Source organism: Lemur catta, chromosome 9 (assembly GCF_020740605.2).
Source record: "Lemur catta isolate mLemCat1 chromosome 9, mLemCat1.pri, whole genome shotgun sequence".
In the NCBI taxonomy this organism is placed as follows: domain Eukaryota; kingdom Metazoa; phylum Chordata; class Mammalia; order Primates; family Lemuridae; genus Lemur; species Lemur catta.
In genome coordinates this window covers 98086791-98114349 of record NC_059136.1, presented here as the reverse complement: position 1 = coordinate 98114349, position 27559 = coordinate 98086791, and the positions used below count along the sequence as shown (strand labels likewise).

Below are 27559 nucleotides of genomic sequence, written 5' to 3'. Positions count from 1 at the left end.
TAAAGATTTCTAGCATTTCTAAAACATCATGCTGTTAATTTAAATTCTGTAATAACTTTTTTCCAAAATATCTTAAGGACATTTTTCCACAGGTCTCATAAATAATTGAAGAGCAGAAAGTGAACTTCATAAATTTATAAAAAGGAAGCACAACTACCATAGATTTTAAACCAGGAAAAACATGAACTCATATAGAATAAAGAGTAAGGCTAAGATTTTGTGACATTAAGAAATTTGATATGATGAAGAATTTCTGACACTATTAGAATAAATATTTTCTGGTAACTAAACTATATTGTTATAATTTTAAGAGTAATATTCTACAGGGAATACATTCTTATCATACACAAAGGCATGAAGAAGACTGATAATCCACTAATGAAAATGTATTTTGTATAAAACACCTAGACAAATGGGACGCTCAGAAATTTGATATCTCAGAAAAACATGTAAGTGGAAGAATATGAAACTAGCAATAAGCTAGGAAAATACCAGCATCTTTAAGGATAGAAGTTGATAAACCACATCTATTTTCAATCAGGCCTGTATTTATAATGAAAAAGTTACCCATTCTCTTTTATTGACCAATAAGGTTTGGAAAACCTACAGGAAAAAACCAACCTGCAAAACCATATTTATGAAATCTGCCCATTGCTAAGGAAACTGAAAGATGGGCAAAGCCCAAAACAGCACTCCAGATGCTTGTAGCTGACCGTATTTATTTCAACTGCTGATTGGCAATAAGACAAAAGCTCCTAAGGCCATTTGCAACACAGATGCAGACGTGCTCAGGCTCCCCCACATGGAGGACACACCAGGCAGGCATCATGGCGGTCTCCGTTTGTGTGACCACCGCCGAGATCTCAGACCCGTCTACTCAGGTCTGCCTACAAATGGACTCTCTTATTACCAGTATGAACTGAATAACTGGACCAAAAAAAAAAAAAAAAAAGAGGATTCTCTTTTTTATAAAATTATGGAAAGCAGTTTTTTAAAACAGTCACCATATGTAACAACCATCAGAGGGTTACGGCTATACAACCAGATTGATGATAAAATGTAAAAAGCAGTGCCAATTATGTTGGCCAAATATAAATGCCTCCAAACATGGAGATATTTGTTCTCCTGTGATAAAACTTACATGGAATTTAAATTATTGATTTTTAATTTTAATCTAGTAGTAAACATACCAAGCCAGAGTAATGAATATATGTTGAATTCCATATTATGCTTCAATCTCCGACTCCACATTTTAACTATAAATATATATCTTACATTCTATAATTTTCAATCTCTAAGAAAACATGATTTACATTTGCAAACATTTACTATTTACATTCTTTTTTGGCACTATTATTTTTTATTTCATACCATTAACACACTTTATATTTAAAAGCTTAGATTTCAAAAAAGAATAAAATAGCTTTGATTTAATGTTACATCAAAAGAAAGAGTGTACAAGGGAACCTGAGCAGTGAGGCGAGTCGTTAGGATTAGGAGTAGAGCCTGTTTGAAGACGGCTATTTGGATGTTGTAAATGGGGCTCTGAACACCCACCAGTGACTGTCAGAAGCATGTTGGCCACGACCAGGCCAAATGGATTCCGAGCCCACACATTCCTACTTTCCTTGGTCAGCCTGCCCCGCGTCGTACACGGCCAGCGTGCCTTCTTCATCCACGTGGAATTTACCGCTCTCAGTAATCTGCACACCCTCCTAGGAAGTGAAAGAGTTTTCACTGATGACACTGCGGTTCCTCAGTAATGAAATGTTTACATTTACTTCCATGTAGCTTCAGTTGTTCAATAGACGTCTGCTGGGCGCCTCTGGGTGTCCCGCACCTGGGGAGACGGTATGGGAACCTCCCGGAGCGAAAGGAGGAAGGGAGAGAAACAAGCTCCCGGGAAGTATGGTTTGTCTCTCCCTCTCGTTAAACATGACACCCAAAGTTCAACCATGTAATTATTTAATATAATGATTATTTTAAAATCATCACTCCAATGGATAGATATACACAATTTATTCATATCCTGCTTACTTCTAAAACACAATTCTGACAACAATAAAAACAAAATTTAACAAGGAGAAAACTGTTCACAAATCCACCATCTAAAAACTTCAAAATGTTTTCATATTTCTGATTTCCTGTCTATCCTACTTTGTATGTACTCACGTTTTGTTTAGCTACACTGATATATGTATCATATATGTGGTATATATAGCATTATAATATATATCAGTGTTTCTCAATTAAAAATATACTTTAAGAGGATAAAAACTTTATATGAACTATTACTAAAAGGCATTCACTTATAATTAGTGTAGATTTATGTACATTGTCATAATTGTAGTGTTAATTGTAAAAAATAAAAGAAATTGGCCTTAAGAAATTGCAGTTGGAGCAGAGTGCCTCTGTCCTGCCCCTCCCCAGAAGACTCACAGGAGACCGAGGGTGGGAGATGTTTCCCAAAGAGCTTGTACTCCAGTGATGGCCGATAGGCCAGAGTGTAACCACAGAGGTCTAGAGTGAAGAAAACGCTTCATAGATCTTCAGATGCTCACAGCTGTCTTTAGCCAGTGCTAGTGAACACGTCCCAGGTGAAGCGTTGCTGGCAACTCAAGGGAGAGGATGAGGGAAGAGGCAGGGCCCTCCTGGACGGGGCAGCGGATGCAAGAAACCCTGCACAAGGCATGGAAGAGGCGGCCAGGAGCACAGGCACAGGGCCCAGGGGCTCTTTCCTTCAGAACAATCCCTTGGATCTTCTTCCTGAAGTTGCTCCCCTGCCCTCCCTTCTCATCACGTCCTGCCAGAACTTCCAGACTAAATGAATAGCTCTGTCATTTTTGTTCAAAGTCCCCAAGCAATCAGATAGCTTTCCAATAAATTCCTTAATTGAGTATGTTAAGGTAGTTTCTATAGCAAAAGTATCCTAACTCATACCCGTTCCATACTTGTGAAATGAAGAGGAGTGTTATGAACAGTAAATGTGATAGTATCTGGCACAGAGTCAGCAATCAATTGGTTTATTTGTGATTAAAAGCTATCTTTTAGAAAGTAGATGCTCAGATATTTTGCTGATATGATTATATGATGAAGCATTTAGTAGAATGTCAAATAAGGCTTTAGATACTAACCAAAATGTATATTTTTCACACTTCCTATTTCAGCATTAAAATATTATTAATAGAATATATAAAATAAAAAAGAATTTATAATTGGAATGTTTCTAACACAAAGAAATGATAAATGCTGGAGGCGATGGACATCCCAATTACCCTGGTTTGATTATTACACGTTGCATGCCTGTATCAAAACATCAGATGTACCCTAGAAATATATACAACTGTTATGTACCCATAAAAATTAAAAATAATTTTTTAAAAAGAGTTTATAAAAAATATTCAGACCAGGTGGCAGGACATGAGCTGAAAGGCTCAAGTGTGAGACCACTGCACTTACTCTTCACGCAGACCTGCGTGTACTGCTTGGCTACAGCATGCATGAAGTGAGCCCCTAAAAGTACAAGCCCCAAATGGTTTTAAAAATGGCTTTGTAACCTTTCACAAATTTGACATTTTGTCAAAATTTTCCCAAAACTGCCTAAGCATATGCAGATTTGTGGATTTTTAAGAACCGTGGAATCTGAGGCCAATCATTTTATTTTGATGAAAAACTTAAAATGGAAGAAGCAATTACAGTGAAAGAATACAGTGCAAAGAACCAAAGAAAGTACGATATATAAATAAAAAGCTATTTTTTCTTTAAAACCATTCAAGTTTTGAACCTTTAGAAGTACTTTTTTCCTCTGGTCCTTTAATACCAAGCTTTTCATTCTTTTCTTTTTTCAACTAATGACCTACTTTTAACCCATTTCTGAGTTATTAACTTAGAATGGTTTCTCACTAGCCACTAAACTCTTCATTTATATGTATGCAATTTTCCTTAGAGGAATTTAGTTATGCTATGAAGTTTTTATCACCAAGCAAATAAGAAAGGATAAACTTTATCAAAGCCCTGAGCCAAAATCAGATAAAGGCACTAACAACAACAAGAAAAAAAAGCAGCAGAAGAAGCAGGAAATAAACCTGCTGTAGCGTAAAAAAGTATTACTTGCTAGCAAAAATCACAACAGCAATAAATCAATATGAGAATCATTACCTCTGTTTCAGTGGATCAATGCATCTGTCAGTGCTTGTAATATTACTGTTCTTTTAGTCTAGATCTTACCTTATTCCAGGTAATTATGGGCTGTGGTTCTCCTTGAGCATGACACAAAATGTTTATATTCTTCCCAACCTCGACACTTGTATCCTGAGGATGTTGAGTAAACACTGGAAGAGCTGTGGAAACAAACCAAAATAGCATCACGTCAGTATCATTTTTGTCACTATGAGCCAGCCAAGTGCAACAGTATGAATCTGGATGCCATATTGGTTAGCCACACTAATTTTTAAAAAATCAATTACTTGACATCTGAGAGAGTAATAAGCATACAACCCAGGCTGGCAGTAATTGGAGCAGAGGGGAGGGCAGGAGTAAAGGAAGAGGAATGTGATATATATAGATATATTGTATTTTTATATTCAATCAATGAACACATGAACACAGAAATTTTTATATTATACCATTTACAATTTCTCAAAAACATGAGATACTTAGGTATAAGTCTAACAAAACATCTACAGTACTCATATGCTAAAAACTATAAAATGCTGATGTAACAAATCAAAGAAGACCTAAATGAATAGACATATTCATGGACTGGAAGTCTCAGGAAAGATGTCATTTCTTCACAAATTGATACACAAGTTTAATGCAAATTCCTATTAAAATCCCAGCAAGATTTTTCAAAGATATAGACATGGTTATTCTAAAATGTATATGGAAATTCAAAGGAACTGGAATAGCTATACAAGTTTGGCAATGGAATAAAGTTAGAGCAATCAGTCTACTGGATTTTAAGACTGATTATATAGCTATAGTCATCAAGACTGTATGATATTGAGAAAAGAGTAGACAGAGACACATGTGTCAATGGAACAGAGTAGAGAACCCGGTAATAGACCCACACAAATATGCTCAGTTGATCTTGACTGAGGGGCAATTCAATGGAGGCATTTCAAGCAACGATACTGGAACAAGTAGATAATCATAGGCAGAAAAATGAACCTTGACCTAAGTCTCATATTTTATAAAAATTAATTCAAAATGGGTAACAAGCTTAAATATAAAATGTAAAATACGAAACTTTTAGAACAAAAGAAAATCTTTGGAATCTAAAGCCAAAATTCTTTGACTTTGCATAAAAAGCACAATCTATCAAAGAAAAAAATGGATGATAAACTGGACTTCATCAAAATTAAAAATTCTGTGCTGTGAAAGACAATTTTGAGAGCATAAAAAGGCAAGTTATAGACTCAGAGAAATTATTTGCAAATCACATATGCAAAAAGGATTAGTGTCTAAAGTATATAAAGAACACTAAAACTTCAGCAAAAACCATGAAACCAAACAGTTCAAATAGAAAATGGGCAAAAGGCATGTCGTTGTACTGAAGAGGATATACAGATGGAATGTCAGCACATGAAAAGGTGCTCAACATCATTAGTTATTAGGGAAATGCAAATTAAACCACAATGAGATATCACCACATACCTACCAAAATGGCTACAATAAAAAATAAAAACAACAAAAATCGATGACAAGGAGGCAAAGAAACTGTATCACTCATACATTGCTGAAGTAACGATGGGGTGTTTGCTTTTTAGTGATCCCTTTCCTTTTCTCAGGGCTTACCTCCCAACTCTCTGATTGTGAATCAGCCCTCTTTCCCCCACCCCCTTTTCTTTTTGGATGATCACATCTTGGAGAATGATTCTCACCTCCTTCCTGGTAGCCTAGTTATACAATATAACTTAACATTTGTATAATTTTAAAAAAAATGTTTTGGTATCAGAAGAATTTTTCAGAGTTCCTGTTCCTTTATAGTGGCAGAGGTCCATCTAATTAACTATAATTTATTCAGTTTTTGCTGACTTCTCAGATAACCTTCACCTTATGAAGGATTTTGCCCATGCACTACTTGCACTCTCACCTCATGAACAGCTGTTGGATGACGCCCTTGCAAACACTTCTCTGGGCGTGCACGTCATGACCTGAATTCCCCACACCTGAGATCTTTTCCTCTCGTCAACACCAGGCCAGGGGTTCCTTAGGGCTCGCTTCCCTGGCCTGGTATTCACTGCTGGATCTCTAAGTGTGACGTACGTGCAATGACCCCCAATTTCCCTGCTAATCAATGTCTCTATTTGGAAATATAGATTTATATTCCCTACTGCCTGTTAAGCATCTTTGAGAATTGCTTTATACCAAACATGTCTAAAAGTTCACACTTGGTTTTGCCCCAAATCCATTTGTGTACAGAAACTAGTGAAGTCTGAGTTCATCATGTCACTGCCCTTCTCCAAGCCACCACTGGCATCTCCTGCCCTTTGGCCAAAATCCCAAATCTTATTTTGTTCTTGCATGATCATTCTTGCACAGCTCCAGCCTCAATGAAGCTTCTCTTTCTCCCACTGTTTGGACATCTGCTTAGTCGGTGGCCCTGACGCCACGAGAGGCCGTGAACAGCAGCAGAGAGAACGGGAGAGCTGCGGGACAAAGTGGCTTGGTGACGCGCAGGCAGGTCGTTCATTTCCCCGACGACCAGCCGCGTCCGCAGAAGGCAGCCAGCCTGCAGGTGACGGCCTCCGCACTGTCCACTGCCAGGCGTAAGAAGAGATGTGATTGGCTGAAAGGACAAAGGTCGAAGACTGGAGCCGGGTCTCCGATGCCAGGAAACAGCGGTGGGGGACCTACTATGGCCTCTGAATAATACAGACACGTCCTGGAGAGCTGACCGCGCGGCTCCCCAGTGACCAGGCAGGAAGGCAAGACCCGGCGGCAGCACCAAGGAAAGGCCACCGCCCTGCCGTGCCGTCGCCAGGAAGGGGATCTCCGGAACAAAGCCCCGGTGACAGCGACCCAAGGTTACTTCTCACTTGGCTATCAAGCTGTCCCCAACTCCCCTAGTATGGAATTGCCATATTTTTCTCCACTGAGAGGAAATGCCACCTTTTCACACATTACGTTCCCAGATGAGATTGAATAAATTTGTAAATCATATATTATGTTTTAATAACCATCTCAGTAGTTTCATTTACTACAGGCTTATTATGTCCTTTACTATTTAATATGATTAGTCCTCCTTAATTCCGGTTCTTTTTCAGAATTTCCTTTCTGAAATTCTGAAATTATTCTTTCTTATGTCTCTTAGCTCATTTTAACGAGTTGTCACTCCAAACCTGTCTTGAATGACAGTGATGAGAGTGGAAATCCTTGCTCTTTCTTTGATGAAAATACCATATCATTTCTCTATGAAGCAAGATCCTAGCTAATGAGTTCAGTAGATCTATTTTACCATGTTAAAGAAATGTTTATTCAGACTTATTAAGAGTTTTCAATGAGAAAGAATGTTGAATGTTGAATTTAACAAATGCCTTTTTAAAATTTATGGAAAGAATAATTTTTCTCCATAAATCCATTAATATGATAAAATGTATTAATTGCTTTCCTTCTGTGGCACCATCCTTGAATTTCTAGAATAAACCACCTATGTTTTTAATGTGCTACTTGATTCTTCATGATTTATGATTATATATACTTATTTCCATTCGTGAATTTTTTTCATAAATATGAGATAGGTTTTCTTTTTTTAATGAATTCTTAGAATTTTATAAAAAAGATTGTTTGTTTTTTACAAATATTTTATAGCATTCATCATTTTCTAACCCCTGAAGCAATTTAAATAGAATCGGAATTGTTATTTAAAGAAGTAATAGCTTTTCTAGGAAAGTGCCAGAGCACATGCTTTTACTAGCAGTCACACTTCACAGGTTTAACACGCAAGATAATTAAGCTGTAAGGCTATGCCAGAGAGTAATATTTGAGTATCTATTCTGCTCTGATCATTGGCAACTTCTTTTCTCCCTGGTATATTCTGTTTGGATTTCTATCTCTTCTGGAATCAGTTTTCATTAATTACATTTTTCTATAAAATTACTAATTTTATCTGTTGTTTATTAATATTTGCATATAGTTAAGCAAAAGACTAGTGGAAAAAATAAAACAATTGCATAACTAAAGGTTAGAAGCATATCTGGAGTGAACAGACACTGTCAAAAACATGTAAGGGACATAAGGACAGATATGAGAAATGCAAGCAAATGACCAAGAAATAAAGAGCTAAAAGGGATTGAAGAGAATAGAGAGCTAGAAAACGGATGGAGATCAACAAGTGATCGGCTCTCAAACAATTTGGTCTCAGGAACCCTTTACTTTTAAAAATTATTGAGAAGCATAAAGAGTTTTTATTTATGTGGGTTATATGTAGCTATGCTTATCATATTATAAATGAAAACTGAGCATTTTAAAGTTTATTTGTTCATTTTAAAATTATAATCATAAACTCAATATTTTATATAAATAATGTATTTTTATGAAAATCAACTATTTTCTAAAAATAAAAACAGTGAATGAAATAGATTGTTTTATAAACCAAAATAATATAGTAACTGCTTTTGAATTCAATTTCTTACAGTTAGTAGTCTTGGTTGAAGTATGTGTACAAAATACTACCTCACAAAGATAAATGCTTAGAAAAAGTATAGGAGCATTTTTAAAGATTTTTCAGAGAATTATAAAAATTCTTTGATATTACACCAAAATTTGACAATTGATAGTCTATTTTGCCAATTTTTTTTCATCACACATACTACTAAAAGGATATGTACTCAAAGGTCAAGATTTAATAAAAGAAATATTTTTCTCCTATTTAATCAATAACATTCTTAAGCAAAATTATCTTTTTCTTTTTCCACTGCAAGCCAAGAACATAATGATCACTAGTACCATTTGGTGCCACTGCTTTGGTTCATGCTAAGGCTCCAGCAATTTTACCCACATGACTTTTGCACCGTCAGTTCAAATGTCAACCCAGTGAAAAGGCAAATAACACCATGATATTATTACGAGATAGGTTTGACCTAGGAAACTCCCTGAAATCGTCTTGGGGATCCCCTCAACTAGGAATCCACAAAACATACTTTGAGCAGCATTACAATATACACAGAATGTGGGGGTTTCCAAAACAAATAATGAGACACAAGGAAAATTAAAAGAATTAATTAAAGAGAACATTCCTTAAATAAAATAATATTTGAATTTCCATAGTAAAAGAACACATAATACCATAAGGAAATTCAACACTGAGATACCTTAGACAGAATGAAACTGTCATAGTATATAAAATTCATGAAAACTTATGCAATATGCCCAAAATATTGTTAAGGATGCTGATTTTCTGCAGGAAAGATATGAAGTTTTTGCAGAGTATTATTGGGAACAGGTATTAAGGAAAATATTGTTGTTCATAATCTCAGAGATAAAATGGTTCCACCTGTTACATTGTTTTCTTTTTTTTTTTATTTCAGCATATTATGGGGGTACAAAAGTTTAGGTTATGTATATTGCCCATACCCCCCACCCCTCTGAGTTAGAGCTTCAACTGTGTCCATTCCCCAGATGGTGCGCATCGCACTCATTATGTAGGTATACACCCATCCCCTCCCCCCACCCCCCACATCTGTCCGACCCCCAATTGGTGTTATTCCCAAATGTGCACTTCGGTGATGATTAGGGAAAACAATTTTCTGGTGACTACATGTGGTGCTTATTTTTCCATTCTTGGGATACTTCACTTAGTAGAATGGGTTCCAACTCTCTCCAGGAGAACATAAGAGATTCTATATCACCGTTGTTTCTTATAGCTGAGTAATACTCCATGGTATACATATAACACAATTTACTAATCCACTCTTGTATTGATGGGCATTTGGGTTGTTTCCACATCTTTGTGATTGTGAATTGTGCTGCTATAAACATTTGGGTGCAGATGTTTTTTTTATAGAATGTCTTTTGTTCTTTTGGGTAGATGCCCAATAATGGGATTGCTGGATCGAATGGTAGGTCTACTTGTATCTGTTTAAGGTATCTCCATATTGCTTTCCACAGGGGTTGCACTAGTTTTCAGCCCCACCCCCAGTGTATGAGTGTTCCTGTCTCTCCCCATCCATGCCAACATGTATTGTTTTGGCACTTTTTGATAAAGGCCATTCTCACTGGAGTTAAGTGATATCTCATTGTGGTTTTGATTTGCATTTCCCTGATGATTAGAGATGTTGAGCATTTTTTTCATATGTTTGTTGGCCATTCTTGTATCTTCTTTTGAAAAATTTCTATTCATGTCCTTTGCCCACTTTTTGATAGGGTTGTTTGATTTTTTCCTGCTGATTTTCCTGAGTTCTAAATAGATTCCAGTTATCAGTCCTTCATCAAATGTGTAGCATGCGAAAATTTTTTCCCACTCTGTAGGTTGTCTATTTGCTCTTGTGACTGTTTCTTTGGCTGTGCAGAAGCTTTTTAATTTAATCAGGTCCCATTTATTTTTGTTGTTGCTGTGATTTCCTTTGGGGTCTTCCTTATAAATTCTTTGCCTAGGCCAATGTCTATAAGAGTCTTTCCCACATTTTCTTCTACAATTCTAATAGTTTCACACCTACGGTTGGTCTGTTATCCACCGTGATTTAATTTTTGTGAGAGGTGAAAGGTGTGGGTCCTGTTTCAGTCTTCTACATGTGGCTATCCAGTTTTCCCAGCACCATTTACTGAATAAGGATTCTTTTCCCCACAGTATGTTTTTGTCTGCTTTGTCAAAGATTAGATGGCTATATGAGGATGGTTTTGTATCTGGATTTTCTGTTCTTTTCCACTGGTCTGTGTCCTTGCACTTGTGCCACACAAATAGAAGCAAAAACAAAGACCATATGATCCTCTCAATAGATGCAGAAAAAGCATTTGACAAAATTCAACACCCTTTTATGATAAGAATGCTTAACAAAATAGGCATAGACGGGGCCTGCCTAAAAATGATACAAGCCATATATGACAAACCCACAGCCAACATCATACTGAATGGGGAAAAACTGAAAGCCTTCCCAGTTAGAACTGGAACTAGACAAGGTTGCCCGCTGTCCCCACTGCTATTCAACATAGTGCTGGAAGTCCTTGTGAGAGCAATCAGGCAAGAGAGCAGAATCAAGGGTGTCCAAATGGGGACAGAAGAGATCAAACTCTCACTCTTTGCTGATGATATGATATTATATCTAGAAAACCCCAAGGATTCAACCAAGAGACTTCTGGAACTGATAAATGAATTCAGTAGAGTCTCAGGATACAAAATCAATACACACAAATCAGAGACATTCATATATGCCAATAATAGTCAAACTGAGAACCAAATCAAAGACTCAATACTCTTCCCAGTAGCAACAAAGAAAATAAAATACCTAGGAATACATTTAACTAAACAGGTAAAAGACCTCTACAGGGAGAACTATGAAACACTGAGGAAGGAAATCGCAGACCACGTAAACGGGTGGAAAACAATACCATGCTCCTAGATTGGAAGAATCAACATTGTTAAAATGTCTATGCTACCCAAAGTGATCTAAAGATTCAATGCAATCCCTATTAAATTACCAACATCATTTTTTACAGATATAGAAAAAATAATTTTATGCTTTGTATGGAACCAGAGAAGACCCCATTTAACAAAGCAATTTTAAGCAATAAGAACAAAATGGAAGGTAGTAATTTACCAGACTTCAAACTATATTACAAGGCTGTGGTTATTAAAACTACATCTTTTTCTTGAATTTATTCTCTTCCATTCTCACCATTGTGATGCTAATTTAGTTCTCATATTACTTGACTATAGGTCCAGTAGTTTCTTGCGTTTAGTATTTCCCTACTCCAACCTATCCTATTCACTTTGAGTTGATTAATATTCTAAACAACAGAGCTGATCAAGACTTTCAGTAGTTCCATAGTCTGAAGTCCAGATCTGATATGTTCAAACTCAACCACCATCTCAACTACCTCTTCCCATACTGCCCTCCCCGCCCCACCATTCATTCACACAACCTGGCGCCACACTTAGGGCTCTTTGTTCTCTAGAAAACTTGTTTCCACATTCCTGCCTATTGCTAGTGCTATTTTCTCAGCTATGGATATTTGATAGATTTATTAAATTCCTCTACATCTGTCAACTATTAGATTAAATGGTGTATTCTAATGTTAATTCAACCGGTGCAACTTACAGTGTCTTAGAGAATTGAGGAAACTTCCTGGGAAAGTGAAACTGTTTCTGTATCAAGATCTGAAGGACCACAGAGCAAGTGGCAGCATTTGGCAATGGGGCAAAGTTAAGATCAGTCTCTTTAGCATCCTCACATCATATTTGGTCTGATTAATATTTGTTGATTTAATATTTTTCCCATTTTTAAAGATCTTATAAAAACTTCCTGATTTTTAGATTTTAGTCAAACACCAATTCAAAAGTAGCTTGAAACACCCTGCAGACCAGCTTTTGGTATTTCTTCTTAGTCAGAAAGGGGTTTCTGAAGACATGTGGTAGCCCTTCATCTTCCCACAATTGTATTTTCAGATATTCCCAGCCGTTGGGGCTGCTATGTATACATCCTCTCTTAGGTCCCTGCTCCCCTCATAGAACCTCTACTTCTATTTTTAAAAAATGGCATTTGATATGTTTAAAACACAGAGACAAAATGATGGATAACAGACCACACATAGATAGTTGCTTACTGTGTCTCTGTGTTCAGGTATCACGAATACCAGAGTTACAATTTTTCTTGTGTTGCTACATTGGCTAAGCTTTGTTCCTACTTCTCATATGCTCTGATCAAAATATGTGTTACCTCTGAATTTAGATCTACTACATTAAAACGAATTATAGCAAATTTGTGGAGAAACTTAGGAAATTATATTGAAATGTAAAGCAGTGCTGAAAATGCAATTTAGGTGCTATATATATATATAGTAACTAAGTTCCATCATTTCAGCATAAGCCAGAACTAAGGAAAAATTTGAATAGTAGTTAACAATCATTTTTTTGTTTTTATAGTAGAATTATCTTTAAAAATTTAGACCTTGAATTTTCTCTCCTTTTATATTTGTTGACAATGAATTATGGACAAATAACATAATCTCTTTCCAGGATATGTCCTATTTAGGGGAAACCTAACTAAAGTTGTCACTTGAGGGGCCTGAAGGGGAGTATCTGCACTGTGGCTCCCATAACCCTGAGCGCGGAACACGCGTCCATGTGAGAGCGCCAGCCCCTCAGGCATGAGGAACTGCACTCTTGTGTAAGGCAGGGCTAATGTAAGCACGGCTAATTATAATAATTGTAAAACATTTTATAAGAAAACATGCGATAGCATTTTTGAAAGAAAACATTATCACCATTAGTATTAATAGCAATAAAATTCTGAAGTAAAAAAATGAAGTTATGCAAAAGACTGATTGGAAGAAGGTATCAAATTTGCAATTTCTTAGATCCTATAAAATATATACATATATATATATATGTCATAAGGTCCCTGCTGGGTGTGTCAAAGGCACAGAAAAGGCACTCACTTCACAACATGTTTTACCTTTGGGTTTTACAGTCAGCTGGACAGACACCTTTTTCACCCCCAGTAGACTGACTGCTTGACATTCATATTGGCCTTGATCATGGGGTGCTGAGTGTTCAATTCTCAAAGTGCCAGAGGAGAGAACTGTATGCTGACCTTCCAGAGGGGGCGGCCCTCCTACAGACAGGGAAAGAAAGTGCTTTGTATGGCCCAAATCCCTGAAAGCCAGAGCAGCATGACTGTTCTGGGGAAAGGCTGAGCCCTGTCTTCCAGGAAATCCGTGGTGTCAGGGCGTACTGTGGTGGCCCCTCCCCAGCACTGCAGCCCCAGAGCCCCCCCTTGGCCTGCCCACCAACCGCTGCCCCTGTGCTGCCCGGAAGCGCCTCTCCCCAGGAGAACAGCTCAGTCTCCTAGCCAGTCCCCACCTTCATGTTGGCCCCCTCAGTCCTCTACCCACCACAATCAGAACACAAATTTCAAAACCAATCTGATTCCTAAATACAGTTTTCAAATACCTCCATACATCTGTTTATCGTATGTGTGCAATATTTGGAATATACAAACATGATTGAAATCCAACATTTAATGTGCTGAGGCAGCATATTGAGAATGGTGATTTGATGCCACTCACGCTGACAATCCTCACACCCGAGCCCAGGCCATCATTGTAATTCTTACCTCTGAGCTTATAGGAGCCTCTTAATCTTTCTTAACAATTTATTCCTTGCAGTCACTAACAATTAAAGGAGATTATCATTTTCAATTAGTTTAGTGAAGACTTGTATCTTATTGAATGTCTTGTTATAGATGGGAAAAATAATCGCTAAGCTTTATTGAGTGCACACACCGCGTGCCAGCTGCTGTTCTAAATGTTTAAGAGGATGAATACATTCCACTCAGTCTCCATAACCACCCTGTGATGTAGGAAATCTCGTCACCACCAGCACAGAGATGAGGACACTCTGGTAAACAACAGTTAATTTACTTGCCCAAGGTCTCAGAACTAGTAAATAAAGGACAAAGATGTGAATCTTGGCTTTGTGGCTCCAAACTCCATCTCCACCAACTATGGTGCACTTCTCTGATCTTATAAAGAATGAAGCAAAAATTTTAGTCAAAGAAATACACAAATGTAGATGTATTTTTAGTTTAATCTAGTACCTGAACTAATATAGAAATCAGGATTTACAGGCCCATAGGAATCTCAGACAAGCTCTCATCCAGCAGATTGTCAGTCATGCCCAGGTTCCCTGGACGTGTGTGGGCCCTGGGGACGCAGAGAGTAGACCTGCCTGCCAGGCCCCGCGTCCTGCCCACCCACACTGGAGGACAGCAGCTCTCCCTGAAAGCTTCACTTATGTTTAATATTAGTATGTTGGTTCTTCACTTGTGATTCCATCTCATTTTGTACTAACAGGATTCTGTCATGTTAAAATGTTTAAAACCACTAAATTTTCCAATTTGTCATTTTAAAAATCAGGACACAAGTCCCAGGGAGGATGAGATCCGAAAGAATATACACTCAAAACATCACAGAAACCATGAGTGTCATATTTAAATCAAAGACTACTTTCCTGTGTCGTATTTTCATGTCCATGGTGCACCTATGAAAATTAGTTTCAGCTATTTTTTTTACTCTCCACAAGGGAAGGTCTTTATTTCTTCCCACAGTTGCCTGCAGATTTTCAAATACCTGCTTTTGTCCAGACAATCGCTGCAGGGGGGCTGCGCGGGGCCTCACAGGGCAGCTCCGCAGCCTGCGCCTCCAGCACCCCGTGGGCCCTGGGGCTCACCGCCAGTGGCGGGGGCGCTACAAAGAGCGGAAGAGTATATCACAGTTGAAAATTATTTTATAACGTTTTAATACCAAGAGAAAACAAAAAGGAAACTCATTTAAATATGTCGCGTGATTAGAATTTGTTTCCAATTATCACCAAGGGTAGGAAGAGATTGTGGATGCTTGTGCGTGCTTGTAAGGAAACCAGAAATAGGCACATCTGCTCTGAAAAGCAGAAAAGCAGTAGGCATGAAGAAGAAAGTAATTCTGAGTTTTACAAGAGCTGTTTCATAAGATTAAATCCTCTTGGTTGTCATTTTACTAGTTGTGATAAACATATTTAAAAGTAAAAATCGTATTCGAATCATTAACAAAATAGTTTTCTTCAAACTTTCCCACGCAAAATGAAATTTGAAGCAAGGTGCTTTATTATTTTCAGAAAGAGAAATACACTCTTTAAGATAAGTGTTCCTACAACATACGAAATTATACTTTTGAAAACTCACATTTATGTCTACATTTGGAGTTCCAGATATTCAGATTATAGTTGATTTTATATAAACAACGTCTAGATTAATAGCTGAATATACCATTTATAGAAAGGTATTCTATTCATGACTCTTTGGTTAAATAAAAAATTAATCAATACAGCCATTTAAGAAAGGCATAATGATCCCCAATAATACCTAAGTATTAAGACCTTTCCCAGATGACTTGACAAATAATTTCTCTGTGTTGCTAGATCTTTGCACAATTCCTACCACCCCTTGCTCGCACCTGCCATCTGAACATAGAAGAAACATGATAAAGTAAATGTTAACAATATTTTGCAAAGTGTATATGTTGCAAGTTTCATGCTGTGTGCAGGTAATAAAGACTTTTTAAGTATCTTTATCAATTCTAAGTAAGGTGCTTATACCATAGTTATTCACATTTATATCTATGGTATAAGATAAATTGCAAAATCACACAAATTCATGAAAACCCCCAGGAATGCCTGCAAGCTGTTTGTAATGGAGTTCTAGAAAAGACAAGCTGGAAAATAGCCCACAGATCAGCAGTCCCAGACTGCTCACTGCAGAGGAGAAAATTCAGACTGGAGGAGCTTGGACTGAATTTCTCTCAGTCAGAACTAATATGGAGAAAAGAGAGCACAGAATCTAGGTTACTCGCCCCCCAGCCTGATGTTCTTTCTGGAACATTACACTAACTCCTAAAATTACTAGGGATGACTTAAAAAGAACAAAAATATTTCTATGTTAAAAAATGAATTCATGACACAGTAAAAGAGCTACATAAAAAAGTAGGTAATAGTTAAAACAAATAATTTATCCAGGGTTCCAATGTGAAGAAATTTGATTTCAAATTTTTAATAATAATTAAAATTCACAGTTAGCCAAATCTAGGTGGAAAGCATTGTTTTAGTTCGTGTAGTCTCATAAAAAGCAAGATTCCACATTCTAGCAAAGAATGGAAAAAATTTAAGTAAATGGTCAGTTTACATTGTTCCTAACACCAAAATGAGCAGCTTGCTAGATAAATGGAATTATGATTCAATGGAGAGAATGTCACCAAGGCAGGCAGTAAGGTGGAGGCATTAGGCAGAAATGATGAAGTTGACATTTTTGGGCCTTTAATTTAAAATGGTGACTGTCTGAGTCCCACCTCCAGTGCTAAAATAGCATGTGCTGGGATGCAGTGTTAGCTAGTTTATTAAAGTCTACCCTTCTGGCTACTCGTGATGGTAATGTGCATATAAAAGGCATTTGAGTTGCATTATTGATGGTCAATCACAGGCAGTTCACATAAGCTTCCCATGCTGGGATTCATACCTTTCATGGAAGATTTTTTTTTTTTTACCATTTTATTCACCCATTTGTTCCAGCCAGTCTAAGGATGGAAGTTTATCTGTGGGTGATTGTTATTTTGGCTTTAATGGACATTAAAGGAGCTAAAGAAAACTGATAGACTACCTGTTAAAATGACACAAAAAGGGTACATCTTAAAATAATCTATGACTAGGCAAATAAAATAAGCCTCTTTTATAAATGTGTAGAATGATTAATGGACCATTTCAAGACCACCTAAAAATTTGAACACACAGATCCACAAGTGACACAAGTACACAGTTGCAAATGACCAAGGACAAGCAGATGCTGATTTCAGTGCAAACTGACTGGCAAAAAGAAATGGTTAGCATACTGTGGCATGAGAAACAAGGAGGGCAGTAAATGCTACCAGAGTTTGGTTAAGCATCAGTTGAGGTGATACAGATGAACAAATGGAAGACTAGGAACTACAGACAAGAAGCTGAAAAACAAAAGACCAGCACAGTGGGAAATACGCGGAGACTGGGGAAGTGTTTGTGTTTGATTAGGCATTATGTTTCTAAAAGAACAGACATTCAACATAAAATGTTGCAAGGAAAACAAAACCCAAACATCATTTCTTTGAAAGCATTTTTCAATCTTAGCACATTGAAAGTTTAAAAAGAATGTCTGGGTGCTTTAAAAGTAATTTCCCCCAGGAGTTATCAAAGACTTGAAGAAAACAATCTCATTTCCACACCGTCTTATTAGAGCAAGGAAAGTCTTTTCGTGATACTAGCAATTCTAGAGGAAAACACAAATTTTTCCTCAGACATCTCAATAGGAATGAGAATTATTGATTTATTCCTACTTACAGAGTTGATGCTAGACAATTCCATTCAGAAAACACTTTCTAAATGCAAGAGACCTAGGCCGGATGAAGTCCCATGTCTTTTGGTGCGGCAACACCACTTCTGGGGCGGCCGGGACTCCCTGTCCTGAAGTTACCCCAGCTCAGGCACTGCACTAGACTGGTCACTTCCACATTTCTAAATTGTCTTTGTTCTATGTTCATCAAGGTCTAGTGTTTTGACAGATAACAACCCATGCAAATCTGAAAACAATGACACTTCTTAACTCAATTAAAATATTCATGACTCCAGGAGGCTCTTAAAATGGATCACTATAAATGACTGTGCTCTTGTCAGCTGATGAAAAACTGTCTCAGATAGAACAGGACTTTTGGCATCACTACAAAACTTATTATATATGCTGCTGCTTACCAAACTCTAAGCATGCAGGAGGTAAGTCGCGTGCGCCTGCACACACACACACACACACACACACAACCGCCACCACAGAAAGGAAAGGGCAGCCCCAGGTTAAGAACCACAGAACAGCAGAAGGATGTGCCCTCTTTACAAGCCAGTTGCGTGCCCACGCGTGAACATTACTTTCTGGGTTCAGAATAGTTTTATGAGTGTCGTCGTTATGCAGCCTGGCTCTGTGTAGGAGCCGCCAGCGTGTCCTCACACTGTGTGGGGTGGACAGCTTGGTAAGTGACCCTGAATGTAGGGCACGCCCTTTTCACGTCCATAGCTGGACCGGCGTCTTTCCCATATCTGTAAAATATTCTGAAGCACAAATACCTTTTGACAGTTTGCTTCCAGATTAATGACTTCATCTTGTTTATTCCTAATGGTTGATTCTGACCTTTGGGTAAAGATTGAAATGGGGAAAAAAAAAAATCCAACTTTTAACTTGCAGCAGGTTAGTTTTGAAAATCCTATTGTGTCCAAAAAAAATTGGCAAGTAAAAATATCTCTGCACTGATGTATGTGACATTATTTAAGTTGAAAAATAACTTTCTGAGCGTGGCAAGAGGAACATGTGAATCATGACCTTCTGCTCCCGTACCTTGTACAATTATGTTTGCTGTAGCCTGAATGGAGCCTTGGCTGTTGCTGGCGTGGCAGGTCAGTCGCCCGTGCTCCGGCAGGGTGACGTTCTGCAAGTAAAGCCCACTGGCAGTTGCCGCGTGCCAGGACCCAGGCAGCTCCTCTCCATCGCCCCTGCTCCAAGTAATACGGGGCTGTGGGTGGCCCGTGGCCGTACATTCCACAGTGGTGCTGCTGCCAAGTAAGACCTCCGTGTCCTGGGGCTGGATCACAAAAGTAGGTTTGGCTGAGGGAAAGAGGGGAACAAAACACACAGCCAGGAGCACTTAGGAAGCATTATTTATTCTGCATTATGGGTTTAAGATTATCATCATTTTCAGAACACCTTAATAATAAAATATTATATACAGACATTAAATTCTTAAAGAATTAAATATAAACTAAATGGAATGTGGATTTGAAATAAATATGTGATTTTTTTTAAAGATCTCTTGCCTTGGTGCCGTGATGTATCACAGACATTGCCATGCGTCCACCCCATACTTATTCCTTATTTTAGGGGCTAAATCTTCTCATGTTCTCATTTAAAAATATCTTTTTTTAAAACACGTTATGCCAATGTAGGCACATGGCACAGGGAATAAAGTAACTAAAAAAGCAAAGTCTTCTTTCTTCTTCCTCTTTGCTACCTGGACTTCAGGCATGAGTTTGGGTTACAGCAGCCACTTTGTGACCAAGATGTGACAGTTGTGAGGGGGAAAAAAAAGGGTTACATGACAGTGATTGAAAAGTAGAAAGAAAACCATCATTGGCTCACTGAGGGAACGTGGCAGCTCCGTACAGACTACCCTGTACCACCTGTGACACGCAATTAACACACACACACACACACACACACACACACACACACACACACGCTGTGCATTTAAGCCAAGTCTAGTCGAGTTTTTGGTTATTTAAGGTGAACATATTACAAATTGATTTATCAAGTATTCATGTATGTAGGAAATCTAGACTTCCATATAAGGTGTTCCACTCGTATGAACTCATAAGAGTTCCATCTTTTCTGGGACTCTCAAGCAGAAATTAAACATTTAGTAAGATGCTAAAATGACTAATGATTGAGTCTATGTTTGTGGGGGCTCCTCAGTTCCTGAGATGAACATACTCAGGAAAGTAGAGATGCATTGGTTTAATTTAACTCAAAGATCAAGATTTAATTCAATGTTTAACAATATTGAATGTCTTAAGTACATGAGTAAAACGCTGGATGCTGGAAAGATACAGAGAAGCACACATTCCTTTCCTTGTATGCTCGACTAGACTTGGCTTAAATGCACAGCGTGTGTGTGTGTGTGTGTGTGTGTGTGTGTGTGTGTGTGTGTGTGTGTGTGTTAATTGCGTGTCACAGGTGGTACAGGGTAGTCTGTACGGAGCTGCCACGTTCCCTCAGTGAGCCAATGATGGTTTTCTTTCTACTTTTCAGTACAAGGACAGAGGACAAAATTCACAGTCTGTGAAAGTACTTACCTTGGAAAGAATTATTTTAGAGTGAAGGATAACATGCTGGCAGGAAGGAAGGAAGTGTGTAAGGAAAGCTATTGCAATAATTGAAACAAGAAATGTTTTTGGAGTCAGTCAAGGTCAGTGGAAATAGAAAGGAAGATGATCTGATGCATCTCGGAATTAAATGTTGGAGACTGTTGAAGAAAGAGTAGGAATAGCAGATGAATCTGAGGTTATTGGAGGATATTGATGATATCAACAGAGACAGTGTTGGCAGGGTGAAGCGGGCCAAGTATGTTCGAGGGAGGTGAAGATTTACACATGAGGATGAGCACAAAGGTAGTGGATGAAAACGTCGATCCAAACCTTAGGAAGGATTTCAGCAAGAAAAATAGCTAAATAGTGAAGTATTAATTATTAATGCTTATTGTTTAATGAAGTATTAAAGCCAAATGTTTGGGGATTGTTTTAAAATTCAAGGAGAGATGGAGGAGGAACAAAAACGTGCTGAGGTTGGGGCAGACTAGAGGAAGAGGGGGAGGAGAGAGCGCCGAGGGGCCCCAGGGTGCAGGCAGACAGAGGAGATTGAAAAGGAGGGTGCAGGGTGTCAGGAAAGGATCCGGAGGAAGCCGTGTCCCCAGGGCCAAAGGAGGCGTGCTCCCATGTGTGCGGTCAGATTGTACCCAGAGGCGCAGGGAAGGAGGCTTTGGAAGGAGTTGGGTTTGTCAATTAGAAATTACGTGGGAACTATGAGAGTAATTCTCATATTCAATCAAGCCCTGACTCAAGTGCATTTTTCTCCCTGAATACGTCTTGATTCAGAGCAGTTTTCCCCATTTTGTTTGCTCCTCCCCTGTCCACACCGCCACCAGCCCTCCTCTGCACCAGCCCAGCAGCCTGCTCACCTCCCCTCTTACCACACCCTCCTGCTCGCTCCCTGAACTATCACCAGAGATGTCTTTATAAAGGAAAAATCTAATTTTGATCATGCCCAGTATAGAGTCATGAACAGTCTGAGTGATCTGACCCCCACCTTAGCCGAACCAAGCCTCGTGGTCTTCCCTCTCCTCCTCCAGCTTCTCTGTCTCTTGCTTGTGCCCGGCTCCATCCTCCCTGTGCTGCCTTTTCTCCTAGAACAGTGTTTCAACCCACTTACCCTGTTTCTCCCACTGGTTCTTGCTTTCAGCACAGTGGTCACTACTCCTGGGAAGACCTTCCTCGAGTGAGTGTGAATCTCCAAAACTGCTCCCAGGTCTCCCGCTCTCGGGATGGGCTGCAGCTGGCTCTGGAGAACCAGGTGTAAACTTTTCAGTATTTTACAAGCTGGTCATTAAGCATAGCTATTATTAAAAGTTAAATTACATAAACTTACAATCAAACAAATTTTATTAATATCAAAGTTAAATTCTGCAATCCATCCCCTCTAACTATTTTACCACCGTTTACTATTATCTTTAGTCTTGTGATTATTTGTGCCTACTGTGTCTGCACAGAGGAAATGCTATGTCAGGGTGAGCTACTGACATCTCTTCCCGACTCCACATTCAGTGATGCCGTGTTGGTAACTAGAAACTGGCTGTGGTGGAATTACGCATCCTACCGAAATTGACAAATGCTGCAAATCAGGGCTCCCTCTCCCCAGACCAAGTTTTGAATATTTGCTAGCACACAACTGTCCTTATGCTTCTGTCCTCTCTCCTTAAACATCATAAAACTTACCATTTTGCTGAATTATCACCTAATAGACTATAGGCTCAGTAAGGTAAGAGACAATGTATTTCCATCATCTCAAAATAATATTAAAGATTTGTCACAGTCATTGTGTCTGGTTTATATAAACCGTTTGAAAGTATGACAAAGCAAAGCTCCTGGAAAGTCAAAGGAGCATGATTATTAATCATGAAATCTTCAACAGCTGGATAAGTGGGCATTCAATAAATATTTTTTAAATGAATTCACGATGAGTGAATGATTGAATGAATCTGAACAGGGCGATACTCCCGTCTAGGTCACCATGGATCCACTCTGCCTCAGGACGCGGGAAAGCCGCCTGGGAACAAAAGGAGAAGAGCAAAGTCTAGGAACCGCCTCTGTGCTGTACCGGAAAGGAATAGAACTAAGGCAGGGAATTGAAATAAACTTCACGTTTCTCTAAAACAAGAGTAGAAAAATAACAGGCAATGGTAATAGTTTCACTTTGAAACATTACATACTTTAAAGAAGCAACATGAGGTCATTTTCTAGTGCAAATAACTGATAGAGAACTGATGCATTAAGTTCAACCAGAAAGTGAAAAGTTTTACCAGGCAGACTGGAGTATCTGAGCACGGCATTCAGTGTCTTGGCTTTCCCGGCAGAGTTTCTGGCCATACACTGATACACACCCTGGTCTGACTCTCTGGTGTTTCAGATCATGAGTGTCCCGTCATCAAACATATTAAGTCGAGCATCATCTTCCAAATCCAATGAATGGCTGAAAATATGTTATGCATATATATTACTTAATCTCACTCATATGTAAAACTGTTAACAAGAATGAGAATGTATGACTAGACTTTATAAATATGTTTCATGGATACCAATTTGTTAAATTTGTTTTGTTATATGAATAATTCAAATAATTTTTCTTTAAATCCTGTTCTCCCCTTCCCATTTCTGAGATTATACCCTGAACACAGGCTGTGAGTCAACACAGGATAGAAGGGAAGGAGGTTTAAATGCCCTGCATTTCTGGACTGCATGAATTTAGACACTGAAGCAATCTCTCCCGTATGAAGGATACTTCAGCACATTTTTGTACTTTTGAATTCCTATTTTTTAAAAAGAAAGAATCATAAGATGGTAATATGTGATCTTTTCACCTCCTTCCATGAGTCATTCACTATACTTTCATATTTTGTCAAAGTGTAAACCAAGTATTTATATTCAAATCAGCATGGCATAAAGTCAAGTCTAATTATATGACTGAGCACTAAGGAAGCACACCCCTCTTTCCCAGTTGTTGGATATTATGCCCTCTTAAGTGACCTGGGCCATTTTGGATATACTAGCAAAATGCCATTTATCAATTAAATGGATGATCCATTGAGCATAAGTAGGTTCAGATGTGTCACATCACACTACATCAGTAAGCACAGGAAAGGGAATGCTTCTGTGGATTATTTTTAGCAATAAATGCAAAGAAACTGACACATAAACATATGTTGGACATTTTTACAGAATTGCTTTTGTGGCCAAGATTTTTTTCTTTAAAAATATTTAATGATCATGTCTGAGGAGGTATATATTAAATAGATGTTCACACAAGTATGCTTAGCACTAATAAATGCATTAGGCATACAGAAAGGCAATCTACCCCCACATAATTTATCACTTGATAAACATTTATTAAACACTTACTCTCTGTCACCCAATAAAAACACCCCTTATAAAAGAAAAAAAAGTCCATTGGGAGAATCCCATAGTTCTCCCTTTAATTTGCTTGTTAGTTTCACAAAATCAATGGGTCCCAGGAAAACATTTGCCCAAAATGTAATTCCAAAATATGCCTACACTGAAGAATAACCCCACCCATTCTCATATATGTAAAAACAGGGAAGCATATTAAAGAGATGGAGAAATCATCATCCTTATTCAACAGTTTTTGTCATGAAAGATAAGAAGTACACAGACAATCATCATATTTCACATTCACGTTTTCGAGTGGAACAGAAGAGAGATGACAAGACAGATGGAAGCAATCTGTTCTTCTTCAGCCATTGGGTGAGAAAAGCCCAACGTGAAGACAAAGGTCCAATGAGCCAAATGAGAACTTCAAGTTGTCATTTGTGAAGAGATTAGGGGCAGGGAAACAGCCGTAGTTCTCAATGGCTGGCAATGCCAGGCATAGGCGGAGGAAGCGGAGACCGGACAGCCCTGAGGGTGTGAGCTGCCAGGGCTGCTCGTCTAGCAGCACAGAATGGACATCAGGAAGCGTGTCTTTGTAAAGTGCCCCAGCTCAAAAGGCTCATTTAGTATTAAGCAACTTAATTATTGTAAATGCAATTCTAAAATTATGTAACATTGAACCCAATTAAGACTATTTGCAAAGGAATATGCCAACAATAATGGAATCACATTTTTCAGAAGATGATTTAGTTTCCTGAAATTTTGTTCCAAAACCCTGCAGCCCAGAATTTCCAGGGCTAGCAGATGTGTGCATGCTATCTATCATCTGGTTACACAAGGTAATAGAATCCACTGAGATTCACTACATTAAAAATGATATAAAATGGGCAGCAGCACATCACACCCATAAATTCAAAATGCATCATTCTTTTTCCTGGTTATTCCCCTCTTTGTTCATATCTTCTTCATTATGCTCATAAAACTTGCTTGCTCATAAATCATAATGCTCCTTCAAAAAATCAAAGTAAGTTTTCATGGTTCAACATATTCTTTTCATACTGTCAATTTAATGCAAACTGAGTAGCAATCATGTAAAAACACAAAGGTTTGCATAAATAGAATATATTTGGTGTTTTGTCCTTGAAAAGGTGCAAATAAACACATTTGATTTAATGAAGAAGAATTAGTAAGCTCTATTAAGGTAATTCATTGCAACAAGCATTTCTTAAGTGCTTTATAAGAGCTAGGTGCTGTGGGTAGGCACCAGAAATACAAAGACCGAGAAGTTACCATCACACAAATTAAAAATATCTTCCAAATACAAGGCCATCTTCGACCATCAGTTAGAATATAACTGAAAAGCTTGCTTATAATCTACTAGAACCATTATAATCATATTTATGACAGAATTTAAATTTCTTTAGAATGGCCTAAATTTCTATCATCTAGAACTTCAACATTAAGAAAAGTATGACTATTTGAAAAATCTCTCTCATCATGTCACCATCTTGGTCAACATCTTCTGGAGGCTTTTAAAGGTTATAAATGGAAAGCCAAAATAATTAGCTTTCCAGTTATTTCACAGTCATTTTCTATTTCTCCCCAAGGTAAAACGTTTATTCTAACAAATATGGTACACTTTCTTTCCGGAATCTAATCTTCGTTTTCATCCTGTGCTTTTACTCATTCTTTTTCTAGCCTGGAATGTTATCCCTCCTCTTTAAATTCCTTCGATTAGTTATTTAAAAACTACTTATTGAATGCTATCCCTAAGTGCTGGTAATCACTTCATTCTCCTGGCTGAGAAGTCTAAAGAATCCCCAAAATTACCTTAACATAAAATGGTAGATTTCTAATTTTTAAAAAATTATGATCAAAGAAAGGGGTCTTTATGAAGTTGAATCTTTGCTATGATTTAAGATTTTCTGTCTTTATATGTGATCAATATTGCTAAATGTTCCAAAGTTGCTTGAAAAAATAGTATAGTTAAGCTTTTCATGTAGCAGCTATATTTATCATCAGGGTTCTAAACTGTGTTTAGATATTCCTACTAATTTTTGTTCTTAATCTTCTTTAAAAGCATTAAAATTTCTCAGTATAAATGGGTTTGTGCTAATTTATCCTTGTAATTCTCTCATTTTGTTTTAATATTTGGCAGCTATTTTGTTAGGTATACAAAGCTTCATGAACTTCATAGAACTCATACATTTTAACATCAAGTATGATCTAATGACATACAATTACAATATTGCCTTGAAGTTGACTTTGGTTGATATTAATATTGATATATCTTGATTGGTATAACTCAGTTGTAACATCTGTTTATCTGTCAACCTTCTACTTCTCAGTATCATGTTTTAAATCTGCCTCTTATAAATAGCTATATTTTTAATCCAAACTTATAATGTCTTTCAATGGGCTATTTACTGTTTTTACTTGTGTGTTTACATTTATTTCTTTTTCCCATTTATTTTTATTTTTATATATTTATGGCATACAAGTACAATTTTGATACATTGCATTGTAGTGAACTCAGGGTCTTCGGTGGATCCAATCACTGGAGCAACACACATTGTACCCACCAAGCAACTGCTCATCATCCACCCTGACCCCTCCAAGTCTCCACTGCCTATCATTCCACACTCTGCTTCCAGGTGTATGCATTATTTAGCTCCCACGTGTAAGTGAGAATATGTGGTTTCTGTGTTTATGGGTCTGAGCTGTTTCACTTAAGATAATGACCACCGGTTCCATCCGTGTTGCTGCAAAAGACATGATTTCATTCTTTTTTATGGATGAACAGTATTCCGTTTTATACACACACACACACACACACACACCATTTTCTTTATCCACTCATTTCATTGGTTGAGAGGCACTTGGGTTGATTCCATATCTTTGCAATTGTGAATAGTGCTTTGGTAAACATATGAGTTTGGGTGTCTTTTTGATATAATGACTTCTTTTCCTTCAGGTAGATAGCCAATAGTGGGATTGCTGGATTTAATGATAGTCCTATTTCTAGCTCTTTGAGAAATCTAGATACTGTTTTCCATAGAGATGTCACTAATTTACATTCCCCCCAACAGTATATATGAGTTCTGTTTTCTCTGCATCCCCACCAACATCTGTTTGGTATTTGTTTTTTAAATAATAGCCATACTGATTAATGTAAGATGATATCTCATTGTGGTTTTAATTTGCATTGCTATGATGATTAATAATGTTAAACATTTTTTCATATGCTTGTTGGTCATTTGTTTTCTTTTCAAAAATGTCTATTCATGTGTTTAGCTCACTTTTTAATGGGGTTATTTGGGATTTTTTGTTGAGTTATTTGAGTTCCTTATAAATTCTGGATATTAGACCCCTGTCAGATGTATAGTTTACAAATATTTTCTCCCATTCTGCATGTTGTCTGTTCACTCTGTTGCTTATTTCTCTTGCTATACAGAAGCTCTATAGTTTAATTAAGTCCCATTCATCTACTTTTGTTTTTGTTACCTGTGCATGTGTGGTCTTAGTCATGAATTTGTTGCCTAGACCAATGCCCAGAAGAGTTTTCTCTAGGTTTTCTTCTAGTGTTCT

At 37.7% G+C, this 27559-nt stretch overlaps 1 protein-coding gene across 1 annotated transcript in view; it reads right to left on the bottom strand.

Annotated features, from left to right (window-relative positions):
- Nucleotides 1–27559, bottom strand: part of PXDNL (peroxidasin like) — a 383932-nt gene that overhangs the window by 88293 nt on the left and 268080 nt on the right. Inside the window, 7 exon segments of the mRNA XM_045560482.1 lie at nt 1558–1609; nt 1611–1715; nt 4228–4340; nt 13614–13772; nt 15289–15405; nt 19098–19364; nt 22888–23057. Of these exon segments, the coding sequence (XP_045416438.1) occupies nt 1558–1609; nt 1611–1715; nt 4228–4340; nt 13614–13772; nt 15289–15405; nt 19098–19364; nt 22888–23057 (983 nt within the window).